The following is a 26,011-nucleotide window of genomic DNA, read 5'->3' as shown; positions in this document are numbered from 1 at the left end:
CAACAGTTAGCCACCTTTCGAATTGTATCCAACGTCCAAGAATGGAAAAGAATGCCAGAAAGACAAATCCAAAGACTCTGTCTCTGCACATAAGACAAATGAGACGATGCTTTCCAGATATCTAAAGGTAAAAGCTTACCTCGATCACGAACAAAACGATTTCCCAAGGCTACCACAGTGTCCTGCTTGGATCGTAACAAGAAAAATATCTTATTAGGACCCAAAATTTTGACGATAGGAGGGTAAGAAAGACCCCATCCCCTTCTAGCCCAATCGTTCAAACAAAAAATGTTGGTAGAAGGTGGGGAAAAAGATCTCACCACTGGAAAATGAACCTCAACAAAAAGATCAGAAGCCAAATCGAACTTCACGTTAACCACCGAATCTCTCTCAAAACCACTCTCCCCTGTCTCTTCTTCTCCATCCTCCATATCTACCATGATGAGGCATCAAAAGCCGAGTTAAGATCCACTGGGTCTCATAGGATCATTATATATATATATATATATATATATTATATATATATATATATATATATATATATATATATATATATATATGATCTAAATTACAAAGGCTCAAGATAAAGAGAGTTGTGAAGGGTGGATTTATTAATTTATTTTTTTAAATAAAATTACTTTCGTGGAGAAATTTTGTAAATATTACTACAAGATAATGGTGTTTTTGTTATCTCCATAAGGGGTAAAGTTAAAATTTTAACTAAAGGACAAGGGCACTCTACAAATAAAATTCCAGGGCACTAACTTCTAAAATGCTATTGTATTTTTTTGAAAATTTCAAATTTGCCGTTGCTTGATGGTAAAGTTACCTATTTCAATATTTTTTTAATAAAAAATTAAGGATTTTTTTGATAAATATACCCATTACAACCCCTTCTAACTTGAACCTTTGTATTTTGAGGGGTTTTTAATTCTAGACAAACCCATATATATATATATATATATATATATATATATATATATATATATATATATATATATATATATATATATATATATATATATATATATATATAGGAAAAAGCTTGGGTGAGCCCATTAGTTCACAGGAAAAAATGAGCCCAACGGCCTAGATTGAATATGGGCCGATCTGACGATCACAGATGTCTAGTAGTGTTTAAATTTTAATCTTTTTTACAAAACTTAAATCACTTAAATTTTAGGCATATGTTCTTCTCATCAATCCTCACCTAATAAAAATATAAAAAAAATAATTCGTGAAACAAAACCAAAATACCCCCTAAAGATTTCAAGGGTATTTTTGTCAATTTATTTCATGGAAAATATTTTTTTGATATTTTTATAAAATTCATCTATTTTTGATGTACATACTCTCCAAATTTAAAGTGATTTGAATTTGTATAAAAAACATTAAAATTCAAACACGATCATATACATGTGATCGTTAGATTGGCCCAGATTCAATCTGAGCCGTTGGACTCATTTTTTTGTCAGCTAGTGGACTCACCTTAGCATCTTCAACACACACACACACACACACACACATATATATATATATATATATATATATATATATATATATATATATATATATATATATATATATATATATATATATATATAACACAAATTGCTTCACCTCGGCCTGGGAAGGAAAAACAAAAGTCTTAAACCTTTGGAATAGTTGGTCTGCAATTCTAACATGTCATTTTTTCTTGTGGCTCCAGGGTGGGTATTTAAGTTTCTTTTCATTTTTTATGTTGATCACTATTCCGAGTAGGTCACATCCTCAAAATTTTGGGTCCTATAGTACTCATAACCAGGATTTTGCCTAAGGGATCAAATGTGATGTATGACCATTAGTTTTTTTGAAATATTTAAAGAAGGAAAACGGTTATATAAGGATGCTACTTTATAGTGTTAAACCATGGATGCCCCTAAAAAATCCATCGAAAAAGGTAGTTTTAATGTTGAAATTTTTTTTGATTGATCATCTCAACATCGAGATGTATAACTATGAAAAATAAAAAGATTTTAAGTCTCAGAAATAGTGCATTTTAAAACATATTATCTACGCCATCCACTTTCAAGATTTTCATATGTTTATAGATATACTTTATTTTAACCATTTTGAAAATTTAAAATTTTATAGTTAGATATAAAAATAAATTTTAAGATAATCCTTAAAACATTTTACATCACAATTATATACTTTGAAGTTACACCTTACTTGTACACCTACGGATGCATCCATATGCCAACTGCACCCTTTAAATAAATAGCTCTTGTTACATTGTTTGTACCATAATCCAGTGGCAGTGTACTTTTTTAACCACGATATCGCATTTTCTGGTTTGTATTGCATTTCGATACAATTCAACAAGTGTCACCTTCTAAGTAAATCTAATTATAAAACTAATAAAAAATTGTTGAGGTGCTCAATAAAGGGTTCAAAATCAAACCATTTTAGTATACATTCCTCTAATTTACCACCACTCCATTATATATGGAAAACGATTATATAGGGCTGCTCTAAACAATCAAATTAGAGCAAACCTCAAAAATTTCACGGGAAGATGTTGTTTTGATGTCTAAATATCTTCAAATTGATCATCTTGATATCAAGATGCATAGATATGAGAAAAAAATGGATTTCAAGGTTTGAAAATAGTGCATCTTGTAACACATTTTTTTTTTGTTAATTTTCAATAGATCTACATTTTTTTTAAGCTTTAAATTTTATAATTAAAGATAAAAATATATTTTAAAGCGATCACAAAGATGTCCAATATTGAAATCGTATTTCTTGACACTATTTGAAAGTGCGTTGTACTTTGATTGTTTAGAGCCTCTGCTCTATACAAACCGCACCCTTACATCATATATAATTCTTGAAATCAAAGTATTGCACGACATTATGATTGAACATTATGATTTTAATTCATGTGCCAGGTGGTATTAACTTCTTGAAATCAAAGCTTTGCATTCATTACACGCTTGTGGACACCAACAATCGTATTTGTGACTATATATCACTCAATGCGCGCAAAAAGACCTACCCATAACTTATTTTGAACTTCTAATATATATAAAAATATTACAAAAATAATATTTGATTCACTTTCTACCGCTCCTTGTTGAAGATGTATAATTGTCTCTGGTTCAGGGGTTGTATTGGCCTTGCATTGTTCTCGAATCCCTGTCACAAATAGACGAACAAGTAACATCAGTTTATAGTATTTTTAATTTTATTTTTGTGATAAAAGTACGAGTTAAATGAAATTTCTCACATCTTCAACATCAGCCCTCAGCTTTTCCAGTTGTTCTTTCGAGACCGTCTTCACCTACAATAAGGCAAAAGAAAATTGAGAAGTATTCGACTTTGGCCATTAATAAGAGGGGACTGCCTTTAAAACAACTTGAAGGCTATTTGGGGGGATCTAAGTTTCAAATTACGACACACACAAAAAAAGATCAGCTCCTTTCTCGATGAATATAATTTCGATCACCAATAATGCCCCATCTCCACAACTGAAACCTCACATAATTCATAGCTTAGGTAGGAGCAAATACTGTAAGCTGGAAGGTAGTATATGTTGTGACAAGGGTGGAGATGAGATGATCTTATTACTTTTTAAGTTTCACGAGTATTTATGAAATCACTTCTATATTATCACGTATTCAACATATTTTTTTTTGTTTATCAAATCACACATAAAATACCAGTTGTTCTTTATCTGCCCTTTAATTAGATTTTAAAATTAATTAACAATACTGAAATATAACATAATTCATCTTTTAAATTTTCCTTTTTTTACATCACCTTACAACATTTTCTATAAAAAAATGTACTACTACTAATTCTCCCTTGAGACAAGGGAAGAGGTAGTCCGAAAACAGGGGGGCAAAGTGTTCATTCTTTTAGAAAGTGATAAAGTGGATAGTGGCTGGGATTTTGAGGGTGAGTGGTCAATGTGATAAGAAGGCTTGTTAAAGACTGGGCCTGGGCCTGAGCCACTAGGCAATCTAGGCCATGACACGCTGTACGCCGCCAACGTAGAGCTAAGCTATGAAATCCCTTGACCAGCCCTGGCCTGATCGGTCACATATACGAGGGCTCCGGTTTGGCTGGGTTGAGTTGCACAGCCCATTGCTAGGCTTATCTACATGCACTTGGCTCTAAGTTCATATAAAAGTGCATGTTGCATGTCAATTAAGCAATTATAGTCTCCTCTGGGTATGTTTACCTCTTTTATAACAGTCCACATGACTCCCTCATCGCAGGGAGGAGTAGTGAGGGAGCCAAGGTATCTATAGTATGGTTCTCTCTCCAAATCTATGGCATCTTCCGGGTTCACTAATCCAACTTTCACTTCGGACCCTGTTTTATCAGTGATATCCTCAATCGCATCCGTCACCTTCCAACAGCCAACGCACAGAAACATTAGTACAAGTAAATACTCAAAATCCCATGGCCCACTTAAAACCAGAGAGGCATTAGTATTGTCAGTCACTCACCTTCAATAGGAAATGATCTTGCAGCCCAACTTTATAGATCACTGCAACTACGGCTGTTCGTCCATCTGATCTTTGATGGACCATATGCATCTCCAAGTCATATCTACGGGCAAAGGCATAGGTACTTGTAATATGAATTCATGTCAGCAAACTTATGTAAATGCATGGTGGGGTTGAGAGAGAGAGAGAGAGCGAGAGGGGCATCCTCACTGCCAAAGAAGATTTTATACTTGATCCCTTAGGCAAGAAGACCAACTTAGGAGGATTTATTTGAATTGAAATTTTTCCACTTCAGAATCACCATATGCGTATTTTCAATGAAAAAATTATGCCTTTGGACCCCTAAACACTAAGATTTCACTGTCTGAAAATTGGATGATCTCTATTCAAACCTATAACCCATTTTTTCAGGCCGATATAGTGCATCATTTCTTTCCCACTGTGTTGAATAGGTTACATCCCCCAAATTTGGGTTCCTAAACAAAAATCCTAGCTAGGGTTTTCATCTGAGGAAGTTAATGTACAGTCTGCTCCTACGGGAGCATATAATGATCTTCACTTTTTGAAATTCAATCTAACCTTTCAAAACCTGCCCCATCTTCATGGTTCTCTCTTTCAAAAATGCACAACACATTCTTCACATGATTGGGACTAAACGAAGAAAGGAAACCCTTTCCTCAATTATTTGGAAGAGAGTATAATGATTTTGTATTGGTTGAGGCCCACACCTTATCCAACGATTCCCAACATGCCTAGAGGCCATCAATCCCTGAAGAGAAAAATGAAGCTGCGAATAAAAAAATATTATCGAAAAGGAGTAGGGTGAACTCTTGCTCCTCTCTTTCAAATAAGCCAGGTGGGGCATCTATACTCTGCTTAGACATCCTACTCTATGGCATCAGCAGTCTAAGGAGTTAGTGCAAAAAAAGAAAAAAAATAAAATAAGCGTAGCTAATTTAGCAAGAGATTGAAGGACTAGGAGCTCAGAGTGACTCCAAGTCTAAAGATCATGGTTCGAATGAAGAAATTTAGCAACCACTGTCAAAGAAGTTTTAAATATCAACTAGAGATAAGAAAAATCCAAAAGCTAACCAAGACTAGAACCTCACTATCACCTGGAAGAAGGAAGAATGATCAAATTCTTATCCGGCCAAAGTGCCAAGAAGGAAAAACACCCCTAACTCCTCTTCTTCTTCTTCTCCTCCTTCTCCTTCCTCCTCTTCTCCTCCTCCTCCTCCTCCTCCTCCTCCACCACCCTCTACTTCTTCTCCTCCTCTTTCGTCATCTTCTTCAAAAAGTGAAAAAAGAAACAAAAGAAAAAGGAAATACGTTGGGCTGAAAATCCGAAATGAATCTCGAGATTTGGACATGATCACTAGGCTGAACATCTGAAAAGAACTTTGGGGGCAATGAAGAAAATATAAAAAATAAGCATGTCGGGCTGAAAATCCGATAGGAACCTCGAGTGTTGGAAAAATGGGCACCAAGTTAAACTCCCGAAAGGGACCCCGACCTAATAGAAGAAAAAAGAAAAAACTTACTTTATCTCTTCGTCTCTTCTCCAAAATCTCTAGAAATTCTCCTCAACTTATCTTCTTAAGTCGAAATAGTGTCAAAAGTGAAAGAAATACGAAAGGCATCAGTCTAAGGCTCCAAGCTAAATCAGAACAGCATCAACTATCCAAACTTCAAAGGAATAGCAGTGAAGGGATAAAATTTGAAGTCCAAGGAGATCCGGAGTAATCAGGTGCAATATCTCATATTATCCAAGATATTGGTTTTCCCATAAACTTCAAGAAATATTTTCCCTTAAATTACAACACATGAGTCAAGATTGCAAAATGAAAAGGGACTTGATGATTCCTTGTCCTAAAGGTCCCAAGTAGGGGCTTGAAAAGCTCATGTTGAAAAAAAGAAGAAGAACAAAGCTCTATGGTAGCATGAACCTAAAATGCTTATCAAACCCGTTATTTAAAAATTCTCACCTATCATCAAAATTCCCTCATATGTTTTGTGAAGTTTTTAAAAACACTATTTTCTTTGGTTAAAAAGTGACCCAAAACTCTGTATCCGTTTTAAAATCTTACCAATATTCAAAATCTTCTAAAACGTATTAAAAAATGAAGGAGTTTCAAGGAGGCAGGGACATGATATTTCTGCGACCACCAGATCCTAAATTGCCATGCTTGCAAACCCTTAGGAAAGATAAATCACATTATAAGTTCCCAAAGCAAAAGGTTGAACCTGTGGACTCCAAGAATTAGAATAAAAGATAAAGAAGAAGTTCAAATAACTGGGAATTCATCACATCATCACTTCTTATAAATCAGAATCATGTTCGATTAGAGAACTAGATCTCAAAAAAATGGTCGAAAGTCAAAGATGACTACCCTGGGTCCCAGGTAGTATTGCGGACGTTACAACAATGAGTGTCACCGGCTAAAAAACAGCACGGTTCCTGTTAAATGTTGCTTCGGATTTCTTTGCCATTCACTCGTTACACTAGGTGAATACCATAGAGGGGAAACTATAGATAACCCCTCAAAATTCTAGCTAAGGGAATTCTTAATAAACTTAATTTCGAGTCCAAATGACTGCAGAAACCTCAGTAGACCATAGACAACCTAGATCCAGTAGAATTGTCCCAAACCAACCCAACACATGGTCTAAGAACTACCTAAATCGAACCTCCCGATCACAAGATACAAGCCCTAGAAGCTTCAGGGGCTAGAATTACCAAACTGCACTGCAAATGCGCGTGAGAGACCCGCTTGGCACTCCATGTGTCACGCAGTCCATAGGATGCTGTGTGCATTGTGCATGGAGCCATGGCCCATGTCGCACGGCCAGGAAGCCCAAACGTGGCCTGATGGTCTAAACTTTGTGTTTTGACACCATTTTAATTGTGGAAAAATCTGAAAAATTCTAAAAAATGAAGAAAAATGGCATAAATCTAATCCTAATTGAACTAGGAGATTAGGTTGATTAATTTCAACCTTAACCCTAGTTCAACCTATAAATACCCCCTCAAATAAAAAAAATCCTAGGAATTCCCTAGGAAATCCTTAGAAAATCAAAGAAATTTCGAAATTAGGAAAATACTAAAAAATTACTTAAAAGAAAGAAAAATCTTTAGGAAATTCCTAAAAATGGTAAAAAAATCCCAAAAAAATCCAATATTCAGATTTTACATTAGGAGATCCCCAAAACATTAGAAAACTAAAGAAAACTTCCTCAAAACCCAAGCAAAGCCAAGGTAGACTCTATCTAAATATCCCTAATTTTTTCCAAACCTTAGGAATCCTAAATCTAGGTGAAAGGACTTATGTCTACCAATTAGAGCAAGCAAAGAAATTAAAAAAGAAGATGGTAGCACCAGAAGAGCGGACTGATCCAAACCCGAAACTTTAGGTTTCAAGTCCCTAGAAGGTAAATATTTTTCTCTACTTAATTTAGTATATTTTTCTTCTTTAATCAAGTTTATTTTTCTATAATTTTGGGTGATTCATTAGTCAGTAAAATTTAAAATAGTTTTTGAAGCAATATAAACAGATATGGAAGCTGGCGCTGCCAATGGACTTAGTAAAGAATCGGATATGAATAGATCTGTGTCGTTCTTGAACCCATAATTTAAGCAATCCCACGTTCTTTATTTTTCCATAATTTAACTGAGTTTTACAAAGATTTGAGTTGATCTCATCCCAGAGATCAGCATAGGCCGGAGCGTGAACACTTTCACATAGACTCCTACATCAGAAGTGTTGAAACAATATAATTAAATTCAAGAGATTTCATACTATTGAGATTCACGATCAATCCAACCTATAATTTCGGCGTAGAATAAAGAAATATATATATTTTTATCTTCTTTGTCAATTTTTACGTCTAGTCACATCAACTTGCTAATCGAGGCATTAAAATCTTTTACGTGCCCCTTTAAAGATATGCCATCGCTCATCTTGAGATTGTAAAAGTTCTTGTTTAAAAAAATGTTTTTTAGAAAGAGACTTACCTTTATAAGTGCATTTGAGCCTAGCCCATAAATCTTTCGTAGTAGTTTATAAAGAGACATTGATTAAAACAAACGCATCAAGAACCAAGAAAATATTTGCTCTGGTCAATTCATCATTCTCATCAAATTCCAAATCATCAAACTTTTCATGTTTATTTTCTCTGTCTTTTAAAGATACTACACAACCATCTCTCAACTGTCAAATTTTTAGAGTTTCATATATAGTTGAACTTCCTCAAGCCATTGCAAATATTTGCGATTTGCCACAAATCTTGTGCTCAGCGAGGATCTTAAATCTTAACGCTCTAATATTGATCATAGACGAAAACAACCAAGGTTTGGAAAATTAATGGGAAAAAAATAATGCAAAAAAATTATACAAGCAAGGCACAAAGATTTACATGGTTTGGCAAGTTGGCTATGTCTAGTAACGTGCTCTTCCACTAATCAGAAACAATCATGTGAAGAATATAATAGATCATAAGCTCTCGCTCAAGCCCTAAAATATGATTTTTCTCTCGTTAAAACACCCAACCAAATTACTATAAAAAACTTACCATTTTTCTTTAATTTTCTCTTTGCATCTTTTTTTTTCATATATTTTCTGTCTTTGCGACAACTACTTTTGTAAGGAGGAAAGATCAAGAGAGACATATGTGAGACCCACCTATCTATGCCCTTTATTTTACACGTGAAAAAGTCTATCTCCTATGGGTCACGTGCTACCAGATCCTTAAGGATTCACACCCCATAAAAATGGGGTATCCCCAAATATAGAGAATATACGTTGTTGTCTCATATATTAGGTTTTTCAAAAAAAATTATTTAGTTTCCAATAGAAAGAACGATATGATTGAAATTAATTAATCTAAAGTGCAAAAGACAGAGACCCAGGTATAGCATAATTAATTAATTAATTTACCTTGAACCATCGAGACTGTGCTCTGAGGGTGAATGCCAATGGCATTGCTTGAGAACGTACTGTGTTTGATTTATTTCAATTGTTCCAGCTCCAATTTCTCCCCACTGAAGCTGCCACAATAATTTATACACGCATAAACAAGTAGAGAGAGAACAATGTTTAATTATAATGTTCGATTACAATTATAGATGAATGTACAACTGCGCTTAAAAAAGTACACACTTAATAAAGGAAGGAGCGCATATACTATGCTTCTGCTCATATCGTGAATCTCCTCCCTCACTCAAAACATCTATTCAGGAGATATGTTTTAGTCTAAATTATGGAAAACACATAATAATTACTGTACAATAACTTTTTACAGAAAGGAATTTGAATTTTAAGTTTTGTAACACTTGGATTTAGCCCTTAAAAATTGGACCGTCTTGATTCAATCTTTAGGCGTAAGTTTTTTTTAGCACATAAATAGTTTATTGTGAAAAATAGTTTTGCCAAGATTATTACATGCATTTTAAAGTTTACGTCCCAAAATTTGAGATCTGAAAAGTATCCATAGCGTGTATTTTGCCCGAGGGAGGAAATTGATTGTATGTTATGAGGGAGAAATCATTTGGTCAAACAAAAAAAGTTGTGTTCAAATAGTAAGTACAGAGAGAGAGATGATTGTCCACTTGTGTTCTAAGACATACTAATGAAAAAGAGATAAAAAAAAAACTGAAAAAGAAAGTTACTAAATTTCATTTTTGTTCATGAAGCACACACACTGACCCAATGAGCCAGATGAAAAGTAGATTTACTCAACCAACTCATAAAGAGGAGGGGAGAGAGAGAGATACCATTATAACATGGCCTTTGTTCATTAGGATTGCTTCGGCAGGCTTATATTCTCTCTTTAAACGCCCTAAATTTGGCAGAACCTCAGCCCTTCCCTGAAGCAAGTCAATGGGAGACTGCATATTCCCATTGCTGCAAGCCTTCCATTCGGGATGGAGCTCGCCCCAGTGCTTCGGCCCCTTCGCACTGCCTTCCAAATAATCAAACTCTTTCTCATCCTCTACCACCCATTAAACAAAAACTTCATATGTGAGAGAGAAGAGATAACTTACAGGAAGACCGGAAAAAAAAGGGAAAACAAAAACTGCAGTATATAAAGAAAAAGAGAAAATGGGTGGCAGAGATTACCAACTTTCTGAGGAGCCGAAGGAACTGATTGTGTTATGATGAGAAAAAGAATGAAAGAGGACGTGCAGCAAAGGGTAGGCCTGCATAGATCCATTGCGATCCTCTCTCTACAAAATGTATTACTCATTATCTCGCTCTATCTCTAACGAATAGTATGTGTTGCCTCGCCATTGGGCTTGTAATATATATAGGAGTTTTGATTGTGGGTCTCTTCATTCTCGGAATATGAATTGACATAGATATAGTAATAATAAAATAGGAAAGGATTGTCAAAGTCCGTACCAGCTGTGACGACTACAATGAATTATTATTATTATTTTTGCTTTTTTTTTTTGGTAATTGAATGATGAAGCGTGATTAGAATGCGGCCAAACCCGTATAGGTAGAAATACGGGCCCCTTAATAAATTTATTTTTGAAATATAATTCGTTCCTAATTTTTAGAGAATGTATAATCTTTAACATAAAGATCAAAATATGAAAAATAAATAAATTTTGAAAACAAAAAATGATAATTCTATTAAGAAAACATGTAGACTCCTCATTTCCATTGTTTTTTGATGGACCGCCTATTTGTACACAAGTTTAAGATGTATGTCAGCCCGCATGAAACAATTATTCTCTATTGCTGTTTGTCATTTGGTCTGCTTATTCTATTTTTTTCTGTTTTTTCTTTTTTGGAGACGGTAATTTGGGGCAATGGTTACTGTGCAACTATGCGACCTAATTTACCTCAATTTATTCGAGAGTTTCTAAATCCATAAACATAAGAGGGAAAGTAGTGCGTGTTACAGGGACGCACTCCTACAGTATGGTACCCCGAAGCTTTTAACATCCATCTTCGAGATGGGTGTTAGAAAATGGTGGCCCCTAAAAGTTCTAATGTCGATTATGCACAAATTATGTTAAAAAGTGTTTATTTTTATTTTTAAAATTTATTTTTCAAAATATTATGAACATGGTTGAGATTTCCATTCCTTAAACATTTGAATCCAAAATTTAGGAGAGAGGACTCATTTAATTCTATTGACTCATAGAAAACTTATCCTAAAGTCCGCGGACAAAAAAACTTTATGTTTTGGATTTCAAGGCATGTAATAATAAATAGATTGTGTGGTGGTAACCGGTGGTTGGTTTTGTTGAATGCAAGGTTGAAAAAAGCTCGTCCGCGATGCGATTCATTCACATCCATAGTCGTGGAGGATGGATCGGATTCAAGAATGGGTCGAATTGGTAAATTTTACCTCAAAAGTTTTTTTAAAAAATTGCTATAAATATCTAAAAATAATGTTTTTTTAGTTTCTAAAAGAAATTACGATTGGTCCATTATGTACTTTTATTACTTTGTAAAACTAGGTGAATATTGCGACGTTGTTTTCCTGTCTGGATATTTGTATAATTATTAATTATAATATAATATTATAATAGGGCAGTGATTCATGCAACAGTTGCATAATAATATAATGCAACAACCTTCAAAAACTATGTTAGGATCATTAGTTTGATCTAAATTTTGAAATATACACTCTTTTCATTATAATGAAAAATCACAAAAAAATAATAATTTGAAAATCGAGTATAAAAAGTATTGTTTTAGCCCAATTAACATAGGCCGTTCATTTTGATAAGATGTTTACATCTAGCCTTAGAAGGAATTTAGCTCTTTTCCAATTTTTTAAATAGCTTTATTATCATTAGATGAACAATGTTAAAAAAGAAAAAAATGATTTTGAGTTTGTAAAAGCTAAGATCTTGAAATTCACCAAATGAATAGTTTAGATTCGTTGTTGGAGGGAGGTCATTTTGACCCTATTTAGGATTCAAATCTAACTGTTTTTTTTTTTATTGATTATTGAGATGAAGAGAGTGTGTGTGCAAAATTTTAGGTCATATAAATACCACAAACATGATTTTCTAGAAGTGTGGTTGCATTATACTATAATATAACCATTGCATAAGATCATTGCCCATTATAATATTGTATCAAAATAACTAAAAATATAAAAAAACACTTTTATATTAAAATATTAAAAAAATAATTTATGTAAAATTAGTTTCACATCAAAGTATCAAACATTTATTAATTTCTTTACTCATCCAAAATTATCAGAACCTAGCTAATTATAATATCAGTTACTGAAATTGAAATTATTTATTTATATTTTATAATTGTTTAATACACAAATAAGAACAAATGTTAAGTGTATTATAATATCATCTAATTGAAAAAAATCTTATTTACAACTATAAGAAAAAATAATGCATTGCATAATTTGTAATACAAATAAGTTAATAAATAAAGGGTGCGGTTTGTATAGAGCCCAGGATCTAAACTATCAAATTAGAGCCTACCTTCAAATAGTATCGAGAAACGTCGTTTCCATATTGAAAATCTTTGTGATAGTCTTAAAATATATTTTCATATTTATCTATAAAGTTTAAAATTAAAAAATAGTGTAGATAGACAGATCTATGAAAGCTTGAAAATCTTGAAATTTAACGGTCTAAAATATGTTACAAAATACACTATTTCCAAAACTTGAAATCTATGTTTTTCTCATGTCCATGCTTCTTGATGTCGAGATGATCAATTTGAATATATTTGAACATCAAAACAACCTCTTCTAGTGAAATTTTTGAGATAGGCTCAAATTTGATTGTTTAGAAACTCGGCTCTATATAAACTTTTCCCATAAGGATGCAGTTTGTATAGAGCCAAGGCTCTAAACAATCAAATTAGAGCCTACCTTGAAATAGTATCAAGAAACATGGTTTCAATATTGAAAATCTTTGTGATAGAATTAAAATATATTTTTGTATTTATTTATAAAATTTAAAGCTTCAAAAATAATGTAGATAGACAGATCTATGAACGCTTGAAAATCTTGAAATTCAACGGTCTAAAATGTGTTGCAAAATACACAATTTCTAAATCTTGAAATTTATCTTTTCTCATGTCCGTCCTTCTTTTACCATAAATAAAACACAAGATGTAGCCATCAATACATGATTATTAGTTGTACTACTATAATAAACGTGATTTAAAAAATTGTTACAATACCATTGAATGCATATGAGGAAAATTTTAAAATACTAGTGAATATGCTCCAATAATAAGATTATAAAAATGCATCGTATAATTGCGGGGTGCCTTAAATAGTATTCTAAAACCTTCTTTATCGTATAAATGCAGGGTGCTTTAAATAGTATTCTAAAACCTACCTTATAGTGCTTTAAATAGTATTCTAAAACCTACCTTATAGTAGGAAACAGAGGTATAAAAGCATGGACATATGAGGAAGATTTTAAATAAAATCTTTTAATTAATGCGTCTTTAAATGCATATTCATATAAATAGATGCTCTTGGCGCCCTAAATAATGCAAAGCGATATAAATGCATGGTCTAAATGCATGGCACCTAAACAACATTGTCCCACTTCGAAAAGTAGTAGGAGTGCAAAACCCTATAAAACTTACTCAATCTCTTCAAGCAGTAGCAGGGTATGATGAAGTGGCAAAGCCATGTGGTTTGAGTGGGTCACTAAAGTTTAAAGAAAATATATATCCCATTTAAAAAGTCATGACGTCAGAATCACAATTTACAATTTATTGTGTAGCAATGTTGATTCGTGACATCATCTATTCCAAATAAGATCACCAATGTTTTAAACACCGGTTGAATGTGAGTTTTTTTGGGTTAATGGCGAAGTATTAAAAGAATGTGGTAAATAAGGTAATATTCAGATTGTTTTTTGGGTTAATGGCGAACTATTAAAGGAATGTGGTAAATAAGGTAATATTCAGATTGTTTTTTGGGTTAATGGCGAAGTATTAAAGGAATGTGGTAAATAAGGTAATATTCAGATTGTCGTAGAGGGAACGTTTTGATTTCGTTAGTTCGTATGAAGAAGATTGTTTAGAATAGAGACTACACATTGTTTGCCCTACATTGGAAGGCTCCTATCGTTTATGGTTATATCTTCCAGCAGATCGGGTCACCAATTTTTTAAACCGGTTCAATGTGACTTTTTTTGGGTTAATCGCGAGGTATTAAAGGAATGTGATAAATAAGGTAATATTCAGATTGTCGCAGAGGGAACGTTTTGATTTCGTTAGTTGTCGTATCAAGACGATTGGTTTAGAACCGAGACAACTCATGGTTGGCCATACATTGGAACGCTCCTATCCACGCTAGGGCTGCCAGTGTGCCGGGCTGGCTACCAAAAGGCCCAAAACTGTTTTGGGCCAGCCCGGTAAGTCCCGGAATAGAAATAAACGCGGTAATGGCCCGTTCACGACGGAAATTCATTTAGAAACCAAGCCCAGCCTGGTAAGGCCTTTGAATTTTATGCAAAGCCTGGCCAGACAAGAAAGCCTACTAGGCCTATTGGACCTAGCCCGAACCATTCCAGGCTTGACCCAGTTTTTATTATTATTATTATTATTATTTTACTAATTAATTTTTAAAAAATTTAAAACCCCTTTGAGGAATGAAAATACTAAAAAGGTTGTTTATCTCATAATTAAATTCGAGATTTTCGGTTTTCTCTCTCGTCAAGACATCCAAGTCCCCGCTCTCTCTCTCTCAAAAATCCAATTAGAAACCCATTTTCTGGTCCATCTCTCTCTCCAAAAACCAGTCCACATCTCTCTCCAAAACCCATTTTTGAAAGAGAGACACAAGAATGTTTATGCGCATTTTGGTTCGGCCCTTTAAAAGCCAGGCCCACCCGATAATGGCGGGGCTTTCAATGGCCTGCCCCAGGCCCGATAACTATTTCCCATGTTTGACCTGTAGCTTTTGCCCTATGAATTGTCCAAAGTTGATTTTTCTGTGTGTCTCTCTCTCTAAGAATCCGAACAGCGATAGTTGCAAGAGTAGCTCAACACCATAACCTACGCCATCTTTCCTCCTCCCTTGGCTTTTGTTCACAGTTATAGAAACCATATATTGTGTTTTCTATCTCGTATATTACAAGATATATTGAGTTTTTTTATTTCGTGGAATTACTATTGAGTTTTTTTATTTTGTGGGATACTGGTTTACTTCCGGGTGACGTAGGCATCACGGCCGAGCCATATATATGTATTGTTGGTTATTCTCTCTCAACACTATTTCTTTTATTGTAAATTCTACATGGTATTAGAGCAGGTTGTTTTATTGCTGAGCGTTGATAACTCCATAGCTGGATTTGTTCCCATCGAACCTTTGTCTGGTTCAGTGATAGTATACTCATGGGCCACAATTAATATGACTGGTAATTTGTAGTGTCTATCTAACCTAAAAAATAATAAAAATATAAATCCTATGTTTATTGCTAATGGTTCTTTAATTCATATCCATAGTGTTGGTAAGATCAATTTCTTCTCCAAGTCACAAAACTCTGAAGTCCTTTTTGTTCCATCATTTTCTTCAAACTTGATGTCTGTTAGTAAAATTACTCAAAGCATGAATTGCAGTGTTATTTTTTCTCCCAACTCTGTGATTTTCCAAGACCGGGCCACAGGGAAAAAGATTGGTGAAGGAAGATTGTCTCATGGGCAAAAATCATTTAATCAAGAGAATAAGGCTTTGGTTGCCAGTCAAGATAATTTTGATGTTAATAAATTGTGGCACTGAAGATTTGGACACCCTTCAGATAAAGTTTTGAAAAATCGTAATGCATTTTCTATCTTTAAACTCTCATTCTTGTTAAGTTTCAAAAGTCTCAAAACATACAATATTTCCTTTTTAGTCTTCTGTACATGTTTTAAAGGAACCACTTTATTTGATACATTTTGATGTGTGGGGATCAACCCCAGTCGATTCTTATGATGGTTGTAAACATTATGTTACTTTTATTGATGATTGTCCTCATACTACTTGGGTATATTTATTGAAATAAAAAACATCAGTTTTTCTATGTTCAAAGAGTCTTCCAAACTGATTTCCACTCAATACAAAAAGATGAATCTCAATGTAAATTCTAAAAATATCGATCAAAGAGTAATTTAGTAGATTTTGGTAATTCTATAAATTTGACCCTGTATGTATGTAAATCTCCCTATTTTTTATATTATTGCTTTTACAATTAAAAAAAGTTCCTATAGAGCCGAAGCTCTGAACTATCAAATTAGAGCCCATATCAAAAATTTCACTAGAAGAAGTTGTTTTGATGCCCAAATATCCTCAAATTGATCAACTCAGCATCAAGATGCATGGACATGAGAAAAACATGGATTTCAAGTTTCGAAAATAGTGCATCTTGTAACGCATTTTTGGACCATCAATTTTCAAGATTTTCATGTTGTTATAGATCTGCTAGATCTAGACCATTTCCGAAGCTTTAAATTTTATAATTAAAGATAAAAAATATATTTTAAGGTTATTACATATATTTCCAATATTTAAACTAGTTTTTTTTAACATTAACACATGACTTTTATGGAAAAAAGTGAAATTACAAGGGGAACGAAATACATAAAGATACATCACACAAATTTGGTAATCACCAGTGAGGATTGAAAAGGACCACCCTTGGCAATAGAATCAGCTTCAGCATTTGCTTCATGGTAACAATGAAGTATTTCAACATCAAGTGACTGAAGAACGTCACCAATTTCATGAAAAAGGGAAGAGAGTCTCCAAAGAGCTCGCGCTTCTATATTACACAATGATATAATATTCGTTGAATCCCCTTTAATAACCTTTTCTGTATCAAAATTTAAAAGCAATTTAATTCCCTCCAATAAACCGCTAGCTTCTACTTCATTGACTATTGTATTAGCACAAGGACCAGAGTAAGATTTCTCGACCCTATTTGAAAATGTGTTTTACTTTAATTGTTTAGAGCCTCGGCGCTACTGCACCTTTTACATTTAGATGGCATGGTTTCACACTTTCCCCATTGAATTACTTTTTTAAAAGAAAAAAAAAGCCTGAAAGATATACCCTATTAGTCCCAACACAAGAAAAGAATAAAAGAACAATAATAGAGAATTCATTGAAGTCATCACGGGTGGTACGGATTTTGAAAACCCTATCATAGTTTATTGTTGCTTTATCGGTATCAATTCCTCGTCTACGAAAGAAGAACCCGCCGACCAAATCTTTGTGCACGGCATATATGCATTACATGCTCAAGGGCGAGGCTATAAATGCTTACAAATTCGTTCGAGCTAGAGCGAGAGACACATTGTGTAGAGAGAGGATCGGCATGGATCTATGCAGGCCTACCCTTTGCTTCATGTCTTCTGTCATTATTTTTCTTATCATAACACAATCCGTTCCTTCGGCTTCATAGGAAGTTGGTAATCTTTGCTACCCATTTTCTCTCTCTGTCTTTATATACTGCAGTTTTTGTTTTCCTTCTATTTTTATCAACCTGCAATTTCTTCTGTTCCTCTCTTCCTTCTAAATCTAATTTATTTCTGGTTTTTACTTTTGTATCCTCTCTCACATGATGTTTTCTCTCTCTCATATGAAGTTTTTGTTTGATGAATGGTAGAGGATGAGAGAGAATTTGATTATTTGGAAGACAGTGAAAGGGGGCCAAAGCACTGGGGCGAGCTCTATCCCGAATGGAGGGCTTGTAGCAATGGGGATATGCAGTCTCCCATTGACCTGCTTCACGAAAGGGTGGAGGTTCTACCAAATTTGGGGCGATTACAGAGAAAATATAAGCCCGCTAAAGCAATCCTAAAGAACAGAGGCCATGATATAACGGTATCTCTCTCTCTATATGTGTTGTTTGAACTTAATCAAGGGAAAACTTTATATAGGGTTGCAACTGTAGAAGTACAATGCACCTCCAAAATCTATCGAAAAAGGTTGTTTTAATGTTAAAAGACGTTCTAATTGATCATCTTGATATCGAGATGTATGAATATGTAAAACAACGAAATTTTGAGTCGCAAATATAATGCATCTTGCAACACATTATCTAAACTGTCCATTTTCAAGATTTTCACATGTTTATAGATCTACATGATTTTAACTATTTTTTAAATTTAAAATTTAATTATTAGATATGAAAATACATTTTCAGATAATCCTAAAAAATTGTACATCAAAATTACATGTTGTAATAAAATTTAGAAGTACGCCTAAATTGGATTGTTTAAGGTTGCAACTTTATTGAAACCGCAGCCTTAATTAAACATTATTGTGTTGTTTGAACTTAATTAAACATTGTTTTCTCTCTACTTGTTTATGTGTGTAACTATAAATTGATGTGGCAGCTTAAGTGGGGGAAAAGTGGAGCTGGAACACTTGAAATAAACCAAACGGAGTATGTTCTGAAGCAATGTCATTGGCATTCACCCTCCGAGCACACTTTCAATGGTTCAAGGTAAATTAATTAATCAATTATGCAATGCATGGGTCTCTGTCCTTTTGACATCATTCCTTCTGTGACCTTTTTGTCCTGTCGCGCACTTATTGCAAAACTTTAGGGCTTTTCACATTTACTTCCCAATTGAAGGAAAAAATTGGGGGTTGTTTGATTAAGATACCATTTAGAGGTGCACTTGGTTCACCAAAGCAAAGATGGGAAGAATGCGGTGGTTGAGATTACCTATAAAATTGGCAGACCTGATACCTTTCTTAAGGAGGTAATCATGCTCACTCTCTAACGGTGTTTTATTTGGTAATTAATTGTCTAACAGTGTTTTCTCTTTATTAGTGCAAAAGTCGACGTCCTTCCGAAGACTATTTATTTTTTATATAAAAAAGTCACAATCATTACTAGCTATTGGATGTAATGTTTAATGGATGGAAATGTGTCATAACATTTGAAAGTTTTTATTTTGGACATTGTGTCTAGTTAGTGGCCCATTCTTAACCACCCGATTTTACATCTAATGATCAATAGTAGTTGTGAGCTCCTTGTAATAAAAATAAATGATCTCGTATACATTTCCAAAAAATAAATGGTCTCTAGCCGAAAATCCATTTAAAAATAGGATTTCTCTCCGTTTTTGTTAAGGCTTCTTATCCGTCTGCGGTAGGCCTACAAACTTCAATGCTCTTCTTTTTACTTTGCTTCCTTTCTCTTTTCCAATGCTTCCCTAAACACTTTTCCATGGAAAAGTGATTCGCGCGCCACTAACTTTTTTTTTCCAGATTCATGCAAATCATAGTTTAGATTTTCAAATTTTAAATTCAAAATCCAACTTATTTATGATATTTTATAACATATTATTTAGACCATCTATTTTAAAGATTGAATCGTTATAGATCTGCTTGAGCAGCACCGTTTTTAAAATTTAATATTTTTCAATTAGGGATAGAAATAACTGGAAAACACAGTATGTAGCATCGTCTCTTTCTCCATCCCAAATTTATCTACGTTGGTCGACATGCTTTTCCTTTTTCTTTCTCTCTCTTCATTGCTTTACTAACAAAATTTGTGACGATTTTGTGTGCGATTGAAGAAATAAAAGAATTCGGTTCTTTGATCATTTCAGCTTATGGGTAATATATTATCTATTGCGGATTCTAAAAATGCTGAAGCACAGGTGGGCGTGGTGGATCCAAGGCACATAAAGATGGGTAGTAGAAAGTATTACAGATATATGGGCTCTCTTACCACTCCACCATGCACACAAGGCGTTGCATGGAATATAGTCAAGAAGGTTTGCGACTCTCTCTCTAAATCTTCGTCCTAAATATGTTTTATTGCAATTTCCTCTCTCTATCGAGATTTACCAGGATTTGCACCCAATGTTGGCCCCTTTCCACCTGACTTTGTTTAAAGCTCGCACACTGATTCTCTCTTGCTACCTCTCTCTCTCCCCTCTTTTGGTATTCTCTAATGTAGCCAAGCATAAGCAAGGACTAGTTTGTTTGTTAGCAGGGCACTACCCAAGCTCTACCAACTAAATAATTAAAAAAAGAAATAATGAAAATTCAGATCGATCGAAGGGCAATTTTTTTTTTTTTAAAAACAAAATATGGGTTGACCAACTTACTTTAATTTTCACCTATATGCTGAGCATTTCGTATTTTACATAAATTTTATTGTCAGTAAGTAAATCACTCCAATTTAAATTTTGATAATGTTAATTTCAGGTGAGGACGGTCTCTAGAGAGCAGCTGAGGCTCTTGAGGGCTGCGGTTCATGATGTAAGCCTTTCAACTTTCATAATTATATATATACATTACTGCATGATTTATCTAGTTTAGTGATCCATTTATTTTGCATGATGCCTATTAAATAAATAGTACCAATTGTGTCTAATTATGTTACAGGAAGCTGAGGCGAACGCGAGGCCAACGCAGCCCATCAACAAACGAGTTGTTGACCTCTACACTCCAAGGCGTCTTTCACCTGCTCTCCATTTTTTACTTGAACATATACCAACATTGAAGAAGTACCCTTCAATTTCTTTTGTTCATTCTTTTAGGGCATGTAATTTATTTGTTACTTGGACAATAAACATTATACTAGATTACCAGTTCACATTAAATTTTATGCAAATATAAAGAAGCGCCCTTCAATTCTTCCATATTTGTCGTAAGGATCGATAAGAAATCTTTTAATCTGTTCTTGGTGTTTAGTGATTCGCCTTGTTTGGAGTTTTCGCAACCGGTCGGATTCGTGATTTTCTGTCTAAAATAACTTATTGTATTTATAAGTGCATAATGTTAGAGAAGTTGGGATCCGTGGGCCACATTGTACACCTGACCTTTCAATAATAAAAATAAAAAGGATCGGTTCAAATCGGTCGCAATCCACAAAAATAAAAAGTAAATAAAAATTAAAATAGGAGTTTATGCAGTTGTGATTTAGGGGGACTTAGAAAAATAGTAGATAAACTTAATTAATAATATATATATATATATATATATATATATATATATATATATATATATATATATATATATATATATATATATATATCAAAAAAGATTGTGTAAACCCATGGCGTACACCTACAGTAAACGCCAACAGCCTAGATTGAATTTGGGCCGATCTGACGATCACGAATGTCCGATAGTGTTTGAATTTGAATTTTTTTTCTATAAATCCAAAGCATTTTAAATTTTAGGCGTGTGTTCTTATCATCAAGGCACACCTAATAAAAATATAAAAACCATTGTTCATGAAAACAAATTAACCAAAATACCCCTAAAACTTTTAGGGGTATTTTGGTCAATTTATTTCATGTAAAATATTTTTCTGATATTTTTCGTACATTCGCCTATTTTGAAAAAAAAAAAAAAACGGCAAAAATTTCAACTCATTTGAATTTGTAAAATAAAATAATTAAAATTCAAACACTACCGGACATCTGTGATCGTCAGATCAGCCCATATTCAATCCGGGCCATTGGCGTTTACAGATGAAATGGCTATCACAAAGATTTCTCCTATTGAAACCACATTTCTAGAAGGTTTGCTTTACTTTGATTGTTTAGAGCATTGGCTCTATAAAAACTATGCCTATATATATATATATATATATATATATATATATATATATATATATATATATATATATATATATATATGATAGCCTTAAAATATATTTTTATCTTTAATTATAAAATTTAAAGCTTAAAAAATAGTGTAGATCAAGATGATATGTGAAAACATGAAAATCTTGAAAATTAAGGTCCCAAAATGCATTACTAGATGCAGTACTTCCATAACTTAATATCCATTTCTTTTCTCATGTCCATGTATCTTGATGTCGAGATGATCAATTTGATGATATTTGGGCAACAAAACAACCTCTTATAGTGAAAGTTTTGAGGTAGGCTCTAATTTGATTGTTAAGAGCCTAAGCTCTATATAAATGATTCCATATATATATATATATATATATATATATATATATATATATATATATATATATATATATATATATATATATATATATATATATATATATATATATATATATATATATCTAGGGAAACGTTTATATAGAGCTTAGGCTCTTAACAATCTAGAATTTGTATATGGGTTTGTCTAGAGTTGACAACCCCTCAAAATACAAAGGTTCAAGCTAGCAGGGATTGTGGTGGGTGTATTAAACAAAACAATCATTACTTTTTTATTAAAAAATTATTTAAATAGGTAACTTTACCATTAAGCAAGGACAAATTTGAAATTTTTTTAAAAGTACAATGGCATTTTGGAAGTTAGTGTTCTAGAATTTTATTTGTAGAGTGCCATTGTTCTTTAGTTAAATTTCAATTTTACCCATTATGGAGATGACAAAAGTACCATTTGTTTTGTAGTAATATTTACAAAGTTGCCCCATAAAAGTAACTTTTTTTAAAAAATAGACTACAAAATTAATAAATCCACCTTTCACAAAACTCTCAATCTTGAACCTTTGTAATTTGAAGGGTTGTGAAGTTTATAATATCCCTATATATATATATATATATATATATATATATATATATATATATATATATATATATATATATATATATATATATATATATATATATATATATATATATATATATATATATATATATATATATGAGAGTGTCGGTTTCATTTGTGTAATTTAGAGAATACTCTCCCAAAAATAATGAGTAGGCGTATATCTAAAGAGAGGGATTCTAAATGATAGGTGTACATCTAATGAGATAGTAGTGAGAAATCCTAAATTTTAAAGAGTGGCCACGTTTCTTTTTTGTACCTAGAGAGAGATCCTAAATTATAGGTATATATCTAAAGAGATAGGGAGAAATCCTAAATTTTAGAGAGAGGCCACGTTTGTAAAACACTGCATTAATTATATATAAGGCAAACGTATGTGAATGTGTGAGAGAGAGAGTACGCACAAATAATAGGAGGCCTACATGGATTTCTATGCACCTACAAATTTTAGGAGTATATGGATTTCTATATAGACCTCTGAATAATCCAAGGAGGTCAGAAGTTGTGCGATAGAGAGAAATTATAGAAAGGTATTCCTTCTAATTTGAAAGATACACATGAAAGAGGAAATAAATAAAAAATAGTATAAAGATATATCCCAATAAAATTCAAGAAAGAATCGAAAGAAAAGAGTTGTGCAATGAGAGATAAAATCGATGAAGATATTCTTTCTAATTTGCAAGATAGACATGAAATAGAAGATATTAAAAAATTTATAGGAGCTACCAATTTTTCACCCAATTTTTTAATAAAATTTTCCATTTGGAGTATCACGCATTGCGTCGAGTTAATAAGGTATGCTTTACATTAAGTATTATGTGTATCACGCATAACTTCGAGTTGATACGGTATGAGAATCTCAATGTTTTGCATCGTGACAATTGATTATATCAATTTATGCTTATGGAATTATTAGTTAAAACTCTAAATCATAGTTTTCCATCATCTCTTACACAGATTCAGCTAACTTTTTTCTTTTTTTTTGTATGGTACAGCATATGATCACAGTATGTATTGGCCCAATCAAAGAAGATGCATTAATCAACAAGGTATGGTTAGTTTTTGATAGAGTTATATATGATAATCCCTCATGTGCCCACCACTGTTAGAGCCATAAAGATTTTGTTAAAGGAAGCACATATAGATGCTTGTTAAAGGAAGCACAAAATTAATATGTCAATGTATAGTTAATTTTTTTCTAATATTTATTATTTTTCATTTTTTATGGTGGCTTCTTGTCTATTGATAAAAAAATACATGGTAATTATCTAACTCTTTTGATTGTAAATGAATATTGAAGGTCGTAAAGACTTTATGGTTTCTGTTTAAACATATTATTTTAAAAACAATTTACTCATTATTTGGTATTATTTATTTTTATACTAATTTTTTTGTATTATACTTTGATATATAATTTGTTATAGAAGTATTCTACTCCATTTTAGAGATCAAAATTCGTCAACATTGGCACTAGAAAGACTTTTTATAGATTTCTTCTTGATATTTGGCATGCATTACATAAATTTATATTTTTAAAATGAACTCCATTTTGACCTTTTGCTTTTTAATTTATGTGATGCAAACAAATATATTAACAAATTATTTGGTAGAACATATTTTTTTAACATAGGCTCTTTTATTATAATATAGGCTGACGTATTTTATTTTAATATAATGTTAAGGTCCATAGAACATATAGAGCTATTAGTTTAGGTGATGACACTAATAATTTAGGTGTTGAGCTAATTTTTTATATTTATATTTAGCTTTAAATTGAAATGTTTGGTAATTTATTTATGTAATTAACATATTTTTTTAATTTTTTCTGAGTTTACAATTTTAGATTTATTAATTTAAATGATCTATAGCTATTTTATCCTTTCATTGGGTTTTCCATCATGTTCAATGCACATTTATAAGAACACTAAAATTTAACCGTAAAGATTTCCTATAGAATTTCCAATCATTAAGATGTATCGTTTTTTCTATTTAGTCAGTATTTTTTATTAGCCTCTCATTAGATTCTTTGTGCATTAAGAAAATAATTTATCTTTATGCAATAAATTTTTTCTCTTTTTTTATGTTAAATTAAGCTTGGTAAATTTGTGTCTAAATATTTTAGGCCTTCCTTTATTTGGTTTGTTTACTGTTTATTTTTTATTTATGGATAAAATTTTTACAATTTCCAAAATAATCGTTTCTATGTTTTTATTTTTAAAAATATTTCAAACAACCACCCTGATTTTCTTTTAACTCTCAATATTTTAATTTAAGTACATCACTTCATGCATTGGAGATACTTTTGATGAATTTTGAATTTTTTTTAGTTGTGACTTTTTAAATAGTTTTCAAAATTATGTCCATTATTTTTATTTTTCCCAATATTTTATGCTTTCATTTCTGATTATAACATTAGAAAAAGAAATTTTTTTTAAGAAAATTTAATTTTTATTTTTATTATTTAAGCGACTTCTAAAATATTATGAATTTGTTTTTATTTTAATCTAACATTAAAATAAAAAATAAAAAGTCATTCTTTCATTTTATTATTTAAGCAACTTCTAAAGGATATATTGGTTTAATTTATCATTTTGATGCTTAATGTTATCATGTTATTATGGTTGTTATTATTATTATTATCATTATTATTATAACATTAATTTTATTTTATTGTAATTTATAGTATATGGTTGATTTATATTATTATGGTTATATGTTATTATTATATTAATAATATTATATTAGCAGTAATATAATTTATTAAAACGTCATTTTATGCTTTGTTTTATTTTTATATTACTATTACTGAATTCTATTATATATTATAACTAATTAATTATTTCTGTTCGTTTTGATTAAAGATTATAGCCTTATGATTGGGTTTGGGTTTCCTGTAGTTAACGTCTTCAATTTGGTAGTAGGCGAGTGAAAATAGAGCGAAAGAGAGAGTACCAAGGTTTTGCAGCAAGTGCTAAAATAAAATATTATAAGTAGGGTTTTTCGGTAATGAA

The 26,011-nt window shown here is 32.2% G+C and overlaps 1 protein-coding gene and 1 pseudogene across 3 annotated transcripts; one reads left to right on the top strand and one right to left on the bottom strand.

Annotated features, from left to right (window-relative positions):
• Positions 1-4,025: 4,025 nt before the first annotated feature.
• LOC148782508 (alpha carbonic anhydrase 2-like) lies at positions 4,026-10,775 on the bottom strand. Of its 3 annotated transcripts, none has more exons than XM_088864122.1 (5): positions 10,616-10,769; positions 10,270-10,457; positions 9,434-9,543; positions 4,500-4,623; positions 4,026-4,399 (listed from the first exon to the last, which is right to left on the bottom strand). In XM_088864122.1, exons 1-5 carry the CDS (start codon positions 10,740-10,742, stop codon positions 4,145-4,147), a joined length of 804 nt encoding a protein of 267 aa, XP_088720248.1. In that variant the 5' UTR covers positions 10,743-10,769; the 3' UTR covers positions 4,026-4,144. The 3 variants fall into 3 exon arrangements, with proteins under 3 accessions (XP_088720248.1, XP_088720246.1, XP_088720247.1); XM_088864120.1 differs by having other exon boundaries at positions 4,029-4,399; positions 10,270-10,487; positions 10,616-10,775; XM_088864121.1 differs by having other exon boundaries at positions 4,030-4,399; positions 4,500-4,602; positions 10,270-10,487; positions 10,616-10,775.
• Positions 10,776-17,721: 6,946 nt separating this feature from the next.
• LOC148782507 (alpha carbonic anhydrase 7-like) lies at positions 17,722-21,080 on the top strand (annotated as a pseudogene).
• Positions 21,081-26,011: the final 4,931 nt, after the last annotated feature.

The sequence above is a fragment of the Amborella trichopoda genome, chromosome 4 (genome assembly GCF_054954075.1).
Source record: "Amborella trichopoda isolate Santa Cruz 75 chromosome 4, AtrichopodaSantaCruz75HAP2 v2.0, whole genome shotgun sequence".
NCBI lineage: Eukaryota > Viridiplantae > Streptophyta > Magnoliopsida > Amborellales > Amborellaceae > Amborella > Amborella trichopoda.
The sequence above is the reverse complement of the archived record's forward strand: the minus strand, read 5'-3'. Positions and strand labels throughout refer to the sequence as shown.